General features: G+C 50.2%; 2 protein-coding genes across 2 annotated transcripts; one reads left to right on the top strand and one right to left on the bottom strand.

Moving 5' to 3' along the window:
- Positions 1 to 2,638: 2,638 nt before the first annotated feature.
- ACET3X_002524 (uncharacterized protein) lies at positions 2,639 to 3,755 on the top strand (the record flags this gene model as incomplete). The annotated part of the gene is made up of 2 exons (XM_069449277.1): positions 2,639 to 3,616; positions 3,666 to 3,755. The coding sequence occupies 2 exons, from the start codon at positions 2,639 to 2,641 to the stop codon at positions 3,753 to 3,755; spliced, it is 1,068 nt and encodes a 355-aa protein (XP_069309071.1).
- Positions 3,756 to 10,046: 6,291 nt separating this feature from the next.
- ACET3X_002525 (uncharacterized protein) lies at positions 10,047 to 11,701 on the bottom strand. Its single transcript, XM_069449278.1, has 3 exons — positions 11,378 to 11,701; positions 10,681 to 11,327; positions 10,047 to 10,626 (listed from the first exon to the last, which is right to left on the bottom strand). The coding sequence occupies exons 1-3, from the start codon at positions 11,473 to 11,475 to the stop codon at positions 10,139 to 10,141; spliced, it is 1,233 nt and encodes a 410-aa protein (XP_069309072.1). The 5' UTR covers positions 11,476 to 11,701; the 3' UTR covers positions 10,047 to 10,138.
- Positions 11,702 to 13,151: the final 1,450 nt, after the last annotated feature.

The following is a 13,151-nucleotide window of genomic DNA, read 5'->3' on the forward strand; positions in this document are numbered from 1 at the left end:
TGATGCAATGTCCGACAATACTGACATTTTTCTGATCGCCGAGCTGTGAATGGCAATAGGATTCAATGTGCACTTAGTGTTGCAGAAGAGAGTTGTTTAGAACAGTCTCTTGCACGGGGAGTATGGGTCAAAAGATGCCTGCATGTTGGAACACCTGATGGTTCGAGCTTTCTGTCTTGTTTTCATGACGCTCATCTGGGTAATAGATCGTGTGCCCACTGAAGATTACCTCAGGGTCCCTGCAAACTCCGGTGCATGATATGACGTTGGGCGCTGTGGATCCACGGGTGCATCCGCTGGCAGCATGCAAAGTGCGTCATCGCTCATTCGACCGCAGCAGGTACCGGGAGAATTCAATGCCACTGTATCAGTTTTCGTTGGCTAGTATTCTCTCCAACAAGATGCTATGATTATATTCCATAACACAACTAGATACGTGACCTGCAAAGAGGAAGCGGGTTGTCGTCTCTAATGAGATAGAGGAGCTCGGTTATATTGTGTTGTACCAAAGACATTAAGTCTACTTGAAGGACATACACTACGTCATCTTATATAACATACATACGTAAAACACACCATATACCTCTAGGGCTCATTGCATACCAAGGTACAGTTAAGAAGAAATGCGCGGGCCTGACGCAAGCAAACACGTAACAAGTAGATGCTTGACTCTATTCGTATGCTACATTTCAGACGCGCGTCTCGGATCTCGTGGTGCACGACATTCTGGGCGATACATGCGGCTGTTAGTTTTGGAATTTGATCCAGTTGTTTCCCATGACTTCTTCTTCTGAAGGGCGTTTTATCAGCTGCGGCGCGTTTTGTGCAAAATTAGGGCCAAGACCATGTCCGTCGCCAGCCCCGCCAGACTGAGGAGCATCCGTAGCGTTTTCATCATGACCGATCCCAGAACGTGAAAGGGGGCCAGATTCGCTGATGAATGTCGATGGGTACTGTGCGGCAGTGGAAGACCATGGATTGACGGGTCGAACATATGACGTTGGTGATGAATTGTCATGAGCAGGTGTTCGGGTCTCTGGCAGCCCGACTGCCACATCGTAGGTCAAATTTGTCGTAATCACTCTCCTTCTTCTCCCTGATGCATCTGTCGGGAAGTTGCGGTAGAATGCCTCGGCAGGTAGATGAACAGTGATGGGTATGGTAACTGTAAAGTTCTTGGGTGACTTCGATGCCGATGCAGTCGTATGTGGTGATGCGAGAGAAGGGATTGTAGTGGTGTAGGGGGTAAAAGTTGAGTGGTTTGCGTCGCGTGGCATCAGAGGCGGTGGTGTTGCATTGTCAGCTGCCGCCACTGCATATTTACCTTCCTCAACCACAACAAACTTCTCGTTGGGTGGCACCACATGTGCGGTTGGCATTCGAAAGGGCGCATTAAAGTTCTTGTAGTATGTTTCTGGCTCTGGCTCGTCGACCGTGTCTGAAAGTCCGGGCATTTTCGGGGTGGTGAGGTAGCGAGCTGTAGTGGCTTTGTGGGTAAGACAGGGGTCAATATCGATACGAGTGTCTGGAGGCGAAAGAATGCATGAAATGTATAGCGAGCTGCGCGAACTGTGTTGTGGATGTACAGAAATAAAGAATGAGAGATTTTGTCTACTGCTTGACCTAGCAAGGCCCATGAGCGAGAAGGTAAAAGCTACCCTAGATGGCATCCACTAGTTGTGCCATAGCAATCACACCTGACCATCAATCGCTTCGTAGCTGCCTGCACGAACGACTTGGTGATGAGGAAGGTGCTCACGGGGTATACTAGGACCTGCTAGAGCGCACCTTCCTTACAGCTTTTAATATCACACAATAAGCTTTGGTCCAAGTCGTGCTCTGCCAATCTTTCGACAGTCTTCTTAGTCAATGTGCATGTGTTTTCTTCTGAAGGATCAGGTCTGTCCCTCAGCTTTGTTTGCCGCTGAAGTGCCTCAGCCCAGAAAGCCTCAAGTTGAGCACGACGCCTGTCAGCCAACGACTGCTCATCCTCATCTGCCCGGAACGCCTTGCAGAATGCATCGTGAAACGGTCGTGATTCGCACTCCCACTTAAGCAGCTTTAGACAGTTGATGTAGATTCTCGGATCGTTGGTGATGTAGGGTTGCGGGACACCAGGCACGCGGACGATGTACGGCATTGTGTTTCCGGTTATAGTAGTCGGTTCCCTAATAGATATGATAAGGACGTAAGTAGAGTTTCGGCGCTCTTTTGGCTGCTAGTGAATGATTGCAGGCCAGCAAGGATGAGGCTTTTTGTAGTGAGAGGGTACGAGTAGTGGTCAGGATCAGTAAGAAGATTGAGTTTACATGTTAGCTTTCAGTGAAGTGTGGCTTTTGAGTGATTCTGTGTAGTCACAGCGGACAGTGAGTGGTTTCGGTCAGCCCATCGCGCATGACAGACTGTAACCATGGTAAAGGGGTGGGTGCGGCCCAACAATAGCATGCTTCCCAACAATTGAGTGAAGCAGATGTACGGTGGATGATGTTTGCACTAGTTTGGCGCGTTGGAGAGCGTGATGACGAGGCTAACCCTCCGACCATGGTCTTGGCGAATGACTCAATCGCGAACCGCCCGTGACCCCTCCAAAATATCCAAAAGTCGATGGAGCACAAACACGTCGCAATCAATCGTCAAGATGAGCACCGAATCAGGAGCCAAGACACAGCCGACCTTTGACATTGTCGCGACATACCGCCGCATTCTTAAAGATGACCCCGAGCTTACTATGCCCGTCGCGGCCATTGAGGCGCTCGTAGAAGCCATTGCACAGAGCTCTGTCTCAACCGTCGCCGAGACGCTCGATCTGCTCGAACGCCATACAGCTGCCCTGAAGGCGTCGATTGCGAACCCCATCTCCCTCTCTGCCGGCACCGATCTCTTCCAGCGCTACCTCATCACGACGCTCAACCGCCCCGCGAGCCTGAACTTGGGCCCAGACGACGACTTCCGCGCGATACGCAACCATCTCCTGTCCAACGGCAAGCTCTTCGTAGACCGCGCCAAGCAGAGCAGGGAAAAGATAGCGAGCTTCGGCAAGCACTTCATCCGCGACGGCGGCACAGTGCTCACAAATGGTGGTTCGCGAGTGGTGGGCGCGCTGCTGAGGAGGGCAGCCGAGTCAAGCACGCTCCGCTTCAAGGTCATATACGTCCTCCCCTCGTCCAGCTCGTCGGACGCCAAAGAGGGCCTCCAAACTGTCGCCGACCTCCGAGACCACAACGTCCCAGTAGCCACCATCCCAGATTCAGCCGTCGCCTACTCCCTGGGCAAGGTCGACATGGTCATTGTGGGAGCCGAGGGTGTTGTGGAGAACGGCGGCATCATCTCGCGCATGGGCACTTACCAGCTGGGTGTGCTAGCCAAGAGCAAAGGAAAGCCCTTCTACGTGGTTGCCGAGAGCCACAAGTTTGTCAGACTGTATCCCCTTAGCCAGTTTGATTTGCCCATTGAGCAGAAGGTGCTGGACTTCAAGATTGCAGAAGAACCCAAAGAGGAACAAAAGACCAAGAGCGATGAAGAGCAGCGGAACGTCTTCGACGAAGCCATCGCAGACATGGCTGCCAAGGGGTCAACAGTCGCTCCACTCGACGCTCATGATGCTGTCGACTTTACGGTTTGTTCTGCCCACTTTACTGGGAATACATCTTGCTAATGTTGACCAGCCACCTGACCTGATCTCTGGTATCATTACCGAGTCCGGCGTCCTTACCCCGTCTGCTGTCTCGGAGGAGTTGATCAAGATATGGTTTTGAGCCCTCCCCGAGCATGACCTCCACCCCACACCAGAACAATTACCCTCCCGCGAACACAAGATGGGTATACGGTTTTGTGGAAGATGCTCACATCAGTCATAGGAAATTCATGGAAGGTGAACCTATGACTCCGCAGCCTTCCCGCCTACGCCGCAACCGACGCAGCACGTCTCAAGACTGGGACACATATGCAGCAAGGTATCGTGCGCGTTAGAAGCTCACTTGACAGCGCTTGGGAGTCGGCTTTGTGGCCAAAGAAGACTGGAACACGCGAGAACGATGAAAGATAACGACCAACTATGACGTGGTATCGCGCTGGCGATGCCGGCATATGATACCCAATAGATTTGTGCAATGGCAACATTTCTTTGCCCTCCTACCTCTTCAAGGAGCTAGCCTTGTCGTAACGACATGATTCTTCTATGAGAATGATTAACGTGAAGTATATGGTTCCATTGACAGCAGCAGCAAACTTTTCGACAATGAATATATTTCCCCACCATCAGAGTCTCCTGGCCTCTTGTCTATCGTTCTCAACACAAAACTCGCGCAATAGACCATGCCATACCTTTTACAGCCACCAGCGCACTCCTTCGACACATGCAATCCGCTTTTTACCTATACGCTTACTGATCCTACCCCTTCCGAGCTCTCCAAAATCAAAGACCTTCAGAATTGGGGTTGGCAAGTCTCTTTACACTCCCAAAATGATGCAGAGTATCTTGCCGCTATAGACAGAGTCGAGAAAGCGATAAAGAAGAGACATCGCAGGACGCAGATGATATACGGCAGTATGATGGGCGGGCCCAGGTTGACTTTTGAGGAGATTTGGGAACAAGAATTGACTAGGGCTTCAAAGCAAGGACTGTGTGAGTTCGAGGTAAAGGAGGAGGATAATGGTGATCAAGCAAGCATAATGTCTCAAATGACACAGCAGAAACTGTGGTTGCTTTGGGCTGAAGCAGAGGAAGTCAAAGTAAGAGAATCCCAAGAAGGAAGCTTTTGAGAAAGCGGCATAGATAGATGACTGATAGCCTCAGACAGGACATTCAAGTTGTTGATGAGCAGTCTCCACTGCCAACGTCCTCCAAATTAAAAGAAAGTAAAAACACTGACAAATACGTGTACCAAGAGTCTGCTGTAAGGTGCATCACAGGAGGACAAGCCAACAGCACATCGTGTTTCGTTGAAGCCAGCTTGTACACTATTGCGTCGCCGCACTCTCCAATGCGGTGATTCTCAGCTTGCATGTCAGGAGGCCCCACAATCTCCTCCATCTTCCACATCACCAACCTCTCCAGAGGAGTCGGACTTCCTCCTTCTAGATCCCTATATGCTAGCCATGGCTACGTGCGGACACTGGTCTCCGCCTGTGTTCCTCCGGGCCTGGTCGCGTCAGGATCCTCAATCTCAATCCACTGCACCTCGCGCTGAACTTTCATCAAAAGACCCCGAGAAACCTCGCAAACTCAGGAAGAAACTTTCTCGCCGTTACTCGGAACCTAGCTTGAACGACTGCCTCCCACCTAGATCAGTCAGCCTTTTGTCCTGGGTGAAAAGAAAGCGACTCGAGAAAACAGAGGGAAATATAAACTTGGTCGCACCGCAACAGCAACAAACTAGGAATTCAGGCGACGCAGAGAAACCTTCACGCACTACTTCATTACGTAGTACGCTCCAATGCTGTCGAATTTCACTTTCTACTACTTTGTCGGATAATTCCTCCAGAACTCTTCAGCCCACCACCTCCGCGGGCTTTGACTTGAGTCTTGATTCACATCCAAATACATCAACTCCCTGTTATCCAGAACCCCGCAAAGCCTCACCAAGGTCCTCCACTGCCTCCAGCCTCATCTTCCCCGGTTGTGAAATAACACAAGAAGAATACTTTGGGCGCACGAATCGACCGCAAGAGAACCTACACCCTCGCCAGCTAACGCCACCACCAGGATTAGAAGAAGCAAACGATCCCTACGAGTGGCAAGCCTGGGATATTGAGCGCGCTCGCCAAGAAAGTAACACTGACCGTATGCTTGGAAGAAGCAGTATGCGTAGATCAAGTGCTTGGATTGGTGATAGGGGAAGTGCTAAGAATGATTGGTATGATGAGTTTCAGAAGAAGATGAAGGAGGAAAAGGTGCAAGCGCAAAAGGAGCAAAAGGAAGCCAACAAGAAGAGGGAGAAAGAGATGAAGAAGTTGGAGAGGCAGGAGAAGAATAGGAGGGAGGAGGAGGCGAGGGAGCTGCTCAAGAAGCAAGGTATGTTCTCGGTAGGGTATTTACCTAGGTATACGTGAATTCTTCAGGGCTGTGTTGGTATGAAGTGGGAATTTTGAATACCCAAGACGCGTTGTCATCATGTCTTTCAGCAGGGCTTAGCTGCTATCAGAGAGGCAGTTTTTCTTTTCTACCAACAATTCATATGAGCTTTACTACCAACATTGCCGCAAGTCTGAATGCAGCCCAGGAAACACTCGCTAAGCCGAATGAAATAAGTGTGATTATTGCTTGGAGAGTACCGTGCCGCAATTACGTGCCAGGCAGTTACATAAACCTGACATCCAATGGTGCACTTGGTTTACTAATCGCCAACTGACATACTGAATTCTTATTGACAAACAGCTGGTTTGAAACACCATGATTGAATCTCCCAAGAACATGCTACAGGACCTGATCAAGACAAAGGACAGGTCGGCGGAGAAGAAAGAAGCTGAAGAAGAAGAGAAGGAAGACGAGCCTAGAGATTCTTATCACCCTTGGGGCTACACAATCTACCGTACATGTTACACGCGTGAGTCGCAACTGCGATGGGAGTCCTTAGTCGAAGCCATCCTACTAGGAATCGAAGAAACCATGCCGGGATTGCGCAAGGATGAACCACCACCTAGGTCTCAACTGTTACTCTCTCTCTTTCGCCTAGATCTTCGCTCCGACGCCTCCTTGTATGATGGTCTTACCATAGACGATCTTTGAAAGGTCTATCGTGATCCGCCCACGAAGTGTATACCATCGCCAAACTTTGGCCGACCAGACCGTGTCCTTCTCGTCGCCGATGCAGAGGTTTTGCTGGATCCCTACTTTCTACCACAAGAGGTCGCAGCATTAAAAGACGCCGCAGACACTGCTTTGAGCGATGTCGCGGCTACGGAAACTGGGCAAAAATGGTGGTATAGACATCACGGTTTCCAGAAATTTCCAGACACCGAGCAACAGCAATTGCAGTATTACCACTTGGATCATAAGCGATGGTCGAAAACCAAACTGCAATGGCTGAAATGCGTAAAGGTTGATTATGTCCACGCAGAGTACGAGCAACGAGCAAGACACGGTCGCTTGCCTTTTCTTGGCTGGTTCATGATAACTGCGGGAAGCGTAGCAGAGCTATGGGAGATGTTGACTGTGGAGGACATTTTGTGGATTGCACCATACAAGGTTGGAGAAGTGACGTGTAAGTGAACTGCATTCCACACATTATGTCCTATGCTGATGCCTGAAGACAGGGGACGGGTATGGAAAGACAGATATATCGTCATCGTTCGTTTTCAATGATGAGCAGCCTATGCCATGATGGATGTTTCCAGTTGTGGTGACCATGATGCTTGGTGTACTACTCAAAAGGCTTCACTTGTCTAGACCTCCACTATACAACCTTTCAGTTGCAGTACTGGGCTCCTTCTTCTTGTACTTTGCAAAAGCGGTTGGAATATTGGATCAAACTTACGACAGGAGAGGGTCCCTTTAATCAAGAACAACCTCGATTCGAAGAATGACCGGAGGAGTGGCCTCTTCAGCTGGCCATGCAGGAATGCGTTGTGGGCCTGGAGCGGAGCTTGGCTACCTTGGAAGAGTTATCGTAGACTGCAGCGCATACTGCTCTATTCTGGTCATGATGATGCATAGCGATCACGAGACAGGTTGCATGCATAAAAAGAACCATTGTGCAAGAGACAACACACGACCTCTCCTTGCTTTTGTCACCACGTAGTCAATGCATAGTCAGTGCATGCAGCATGCAATCACAGCTCACATTCTTACACAGCATGGACACGGTCAAGTGATCAAAAGTACCACAAATAATTATAGTAGACATTAAAATAACTAAAACTACCGAGGACACCCGATTGATTCGTCCCGTTTCGAGTACTGAATCGCGAACCCCACAGCCCGCCAAGCCAACGCGTGCTTCCCTGCCCGATCCATCTCCGATCGACACGCTCCCAAGCTTCCTCCGACTCCAACCAAGCCAAAGATGCTCTCCTTGCTTGCATATGTTCCCCACACGCCATCTCCACGCAATATGAAAGTTTTCCTCGGTGGCATTACGGGGGATCCAACGGGCCGACTGTCATCATTTTGGAAGAAAATGTTGCGATTGCAGTGAGGGTATGGGGACGATGATGTCAGTCCCCCCGTGGGTTTTGACTCGTAGGTATTGATCAAGGCTGCGACTAGGCTGCTTGGCAATCATGCCCGCTGCTGGTTCCGCCTTGCTTGCCTGCATACTGGTGCAAGGCTTGCCGTCATTCTGTCGTTTCCGTACGTCGTCTCGGTATGAGCTTATCACTCTTCGGTGTCGTCGACGCTCTCGACGCTCGGTGAAGGCGATGATTCACGAACGTATCTGGACGAGAGCGTTGGGCTGGCAATAGGTTGTTGTGCGATGGAGATCTGGCCCTCGGCCTCGATGTCCTGAATGGGGATCCTGAGCATTTGGCCGCCAACTAGGTTGGGGACGTAGACGAATTGCGTAGCGGGTGAAGACATGTTTGTTGATAGGATAGGTTTCATTCAAGCTTGGTAGGATAGTAGAAGTAGTAGTGTAGGAAGACGATGACGATGATGGATTCAAGTCTGATACAGGAAGTCTGCGATGTTATGTCTTCTCCTTCATGTGGGGATACGACTCAGCTATATACTGTGCCAGAATCCCACGGCTCACCTGAGAATGCCATTGCTCATGCGGCATCCCAAACCCCAGCTCCACGCAAGCATCCACTAGACCAGCAACCCAAAACCCTATCCCCGACAGTCCAAGCATCGCAAGCTCCACCCGTCACCCCCGCAGCCAATTATAGCGCGCTACCGCACAAGGGTGCCTTAACGCCAGCTCCGCCGTGTCAGCCCAACGCGCTGATTCGGCCCATGACCTGCACAACGCGTGGCAAGTCTCCCCGAACAGCTTACTGTGCCGCTTGGTTGTGTCCGACGAGCGGCGATAAGTGGTTCATGCGTGCGTAGACAAGGCAGCCCCGCACCAATTTCCTCTCCGCCAGCCGGCCAAGCAGCGCTTAAACAGTGCGATTTTCACTCTAGCTCGGCCAAGTCGCTCTCTCTGCAGGATCTAGACCATACGTTTGTTATCGTCGTGTAATTCTAGGCGGAGATGATGCAAGGTGTTGTTGAGTTGCTCGATGATAAGGGATTATTGTGAGGGAGACTGGGTTTCGGAAGATCGGCGTTTACAGCATCGCGATTATACACTTTGTGTTAGAGTTTGGACTTTATCTCCGGCCGCTGCCTAAAGGTCGCGTTCGGGACCATGCATTGTGCCGACCGCGAAATATTGACCGAGAGCTTCTTCCGCAGTCACCTGCTGCTATCTGCACACGTTGTGCAACTGCGGGCGAGCATTGTCGTCTTTGCAGTTCACGATGACGGTTGGCAAAATGTTTGTCACTACCCGGCTGGGCGATGCTGGGCGCCTAGCTTCCGAGAATGCTGCCGAGACCTTCTGTACGGTTCCATGTAGTTCTGTTGAACCGTGGCACTCAGCTAGTAAACGAGCAGCTATACGGTTTGCCCATGGACTGAAACTACCGTCGTTAGACAGAATAGCTCATGGTGACCAGCGTGCACCAAGGAGCATGTGTGACAATCGAGTAGAACGAAATTGCACCATAGCTGTAAGCATCCCGACTCCGCAACATCCGCACAATGGCACAATTGCTTTGTAATGTACGGTTAAAACATATCTCTAGTGCGAGATGATTACACGTTTTCGTGGCCAGAACGAGGGCGGGAATTCTTGGATCCAAGCAATTCCGCTCGACGCCAACTCTTCGATCCGAGGTCATGTGGCAGGTGCACCAAGCTCAGTAAACGAGCCCAGGCCGCGTCAACGCACCCCAGATCCCGAATGGCCTTGGAGACCCAATGTCCACGGTCCACATGGTCAGCCTCGTATAAGCCGTACCCCATACGCCATCGTACAGCAAACCTTTGAAAAGTCAAGCTAACACGACCCAATACCAATAAAATTTGAGTCAGTATTTGCAGTTTGGTATAGAAGTGCTCGAAATTGAACAGGGTATCATGCTAATAGTACAATGCTTTAATAACCTCACGCCTCGCTCCATAAACAACAATCCTTTTCAACGTTGGACACTACGGCCTGATCTTGCCAGCTTCCGGGTTGTCCCTGTTGCCCTGCCAACCCCAGGCTAATCTGGACATGGTCTTGTCTTCGTCCTTTCCGGGCCACAAGACCTGTCCGAGGTACACGGCACGAATGCAGAAGACTGCCGTGACGAGCCACATGATGACCAGTAGAATGGTCAAAGCGCTCGCAACACCGTTAATAGCTTCGCTGTGTAGCACTTTCCCTACTTGTATTGTTGCAAGCGTAAGCCCTGCGTTGGGAAAGATGAACGCCCACCAGTTCAGCGAGAAGGACATTCTACGCGAGCCCACTACGACGGCAATGGTTGTTATGATGAAGAACCAGTATGCAAACAGTACTATGAAGAGGCCTGCCATGATGCCTATGATGCGTACAATCTCGCCGTCGGGGACTACAGTGTTCGTAAAGTAGTTTGCGGAGACGAGCGACGGTGCTTGGTTCGCGAGGGAGATGAGACCAGCGGCGGTGTAACCTATCGTTATCAATATCTCCATCATACGCAAAGATGCAAGGAGTGTAAACTTACCGGCTGGACCAACAGATACGTACATTCCAGGTCGCGTAGAGGGAGACGGCAAAGAACTAGTCATTAGGCGCTGCATGTATAGTGCGTACAGCAGGAAAGAAACGACCCATGCGAGTCCCTGGAAATGTACAGCTCCAACGAATATCTTCCAGCTGGGCGTCTCGGGTTGGGATGGAAGTATAGTACCAGCCAGAGTGCCTACTACAAGCAAGGGGTATATGGGAAAAATCCAAGCAGGCACGGCGTCGCCAACGTTGAGGCGTTCGAGACGAAAGAAGAGCGAATACTGGATGACACCAACGAGGAAAGCGGCGGCACAGTACATCCAGAACAAGATTTCGAGAGCTTTCGTGAGCCATGGCCCAGTCGACGGGTTGCCATAGATGTAAATGCAGTTGAGTATGAGAGCGACCGATACCCAGTACGTGCCGAAAAACAGACCTTCGACTGGGTGGTGTAAGGATCCGAGAAGTTTACGAGGGACCAGTAGAAACCGCGCCAACATGCAGAAGCTGAATACGATGAAGAGTACAAGGTCGAAGATGAAGACCACCTTGCCGATGGTTTCCAGGCCAGTAAACTTGTTTGGAGTGTTCCCGAGGACCACAGCTAACGATCCTGTTGACATCGTACATGCGAACCATGGCCTGTGGTATCATGAGCTCGTTATTCGAATGTCCTCGGCGTGCATACCTACCATGTGAAATGCGCGATGCGATCACGCAGCCCAACTTCCTGTGGTGGCTTCTCCTCATCTTTCTCGTACGTGGTACCAGTTCTGTCGCGAAATCGCATTTTGGTAACAAGTGTCAAGCCTGCGACCAGGTGTTGAGCAGTCCTGAGCTATGCTTCAGGTGGTATTTACAGGTTCTCAGCTACGACACCTTCTTCTCAAACATCCCGGAAAGGTGCCGGGCGGGTTTCGTCATACGGGCCCATAGCGTGCTTGTTCTAGAGTTAGTGGCGATCTTGGTGTGTACGCATCAAATGAGAGAAACGACAGATAGCCCCGTAGTTGAGTCTCGGAAATCGGCACGCAAGCGTCTAGCAGAAAATCTGAGGACGAGGGCTTGGCGCACAGACGACTGTGACGTCAGAGGTCGTATGACTGACTGCAAGGCATCAAGCTGAACACATGCATCTCAGAAAAGAGAATAATTCAGCAATCTTGGGTTGATGTGCAACCACCTGATTCTTGTCTGGCTATGGGTGTATGTATGCCAGGTCTTACTCGCTTCAATGGAAATGGACGTGCCCTGCCCTGTGCAAGGCTTTCAAGGTTTACGCTCTCAGCAATCTGTCTCTCGCATCCTCAAAACACTACAACAGTGCCATCAATGTGGCTTACCATGCACTGGGATGCGTTATCTTCTTCCTTCGTGCTTCATTTAATCTGACCATTCTTCGTTCTATATCCTTGAACCATGGAAGTCAGCATGATAGAGATACGCCATCGTTACACCCTGTTCAAGTGGTAGTCCTTCGATCTGACTGCCGAGACTACATTTAATGTCTTGTGTCAGTGGTGCGAGACTTACTTTGCAAAGTCCCGAGCTACCAAGGATTCCGCTCTTCACGGGTGACAGTTCCGCTATCCCTGTTGAAGCACAATTCGAAGTTGACGAGAATGCTCTGTGGGACTCCGTCTGGGTGGTCATTATCTATGTACTCTGTTCTTCAGGGAAACACAGCGCTCTTATGGAGGAACAGAACAAATACCTCCTTTTCGGAAGGTCACATTGACCACTTGTCATGAGGGTGGAAACTCTACCCCACATTCTTGACACTAAACCCGCACACTTCTGAGCTTTCATCTGCCTCTTGTCGAAGTATCTATACGGGTGGTACAAATGTCTTAGCGTCCACAACAGAATCTCCTCCGGAGCGCAAATCCTCGATACCGTTCGACGATTTGACACTCAATCCCCTGAGTATCGTCAGTCGGTAATGCTCATTTCAGCAACAGCGCTATGGATTCATGCGGCCAGACTTTACAGGCGCAAGCTCTGTCAAGGCGTCCTTGCCAAAGCACGCTTTGATGAACTTGAAAACTTTGCTGTTGTCTTCCATGGTGTTCCAATGTCAAACACGTGAACAGAGAAAGGGGAATCTAAGCAGAAAGGAATCTAAGCAGAGAGGAATCTAAAGAGAGAGGAATCTGAGCAGAGTGAAGTGTGATATCGGGCACTGATACAACTTTACCAACCAGCCCTTCGTTGTGCCTTTAACGTAGGCATTCCTTTGGGAACATTCTGTGGCATACAATGATAGGTGCATTTTGAACGGCCTTTGTTCAGTTGCGGGTAATTCCACAGGTTCACATCGATGTTATGGAAGCATCACTTCCGACACAAGCAAAAACACTGCTTGCTAATACGACATCTGCTTTCTACCAAAACAAGTATTTCGAATCAACTAAGTTAGCCACCTGACCAACGACAACAACAACCCGTATCGGTACTATGAATGCA

The sequence above is a fragment of the Alternaria dauci genome, chromosome 2 (genome assembly GCF_042100115.1).
Source record: "Alternaria dauci strain A2016 chromosome 2, whole genome shotgun sequence".
NCBI lineage: Eukaryota > Fungi > Ascomycota > Dothideomycetes > Pleosporales > Pleosporaceae > Alternaria > Alternaria dauci.

Coding starts and splice junctions, on each gene's coding strand:
- ACET3X_002525 (XM_069449278.1), bottom strand. CDS start 11,475: ATGCGATTTCGCGACAGAACTGGTACCACGTACGAGAAAGATGAGGAG. Junction 11,328..11,377: donor CGCATCGCGCATTTCACATG/GTAGGTATGCAC, acceptor ATGATACCACAG/GCCATGGTTCGCATGTACGA. Junction 10,627..10,680: donor CGTATCTGTTGGTCCAGCCG/GTAAGTTTACAC, acceptor TGATAACGATAG/GTTACACCGCCGCTGGTCTC.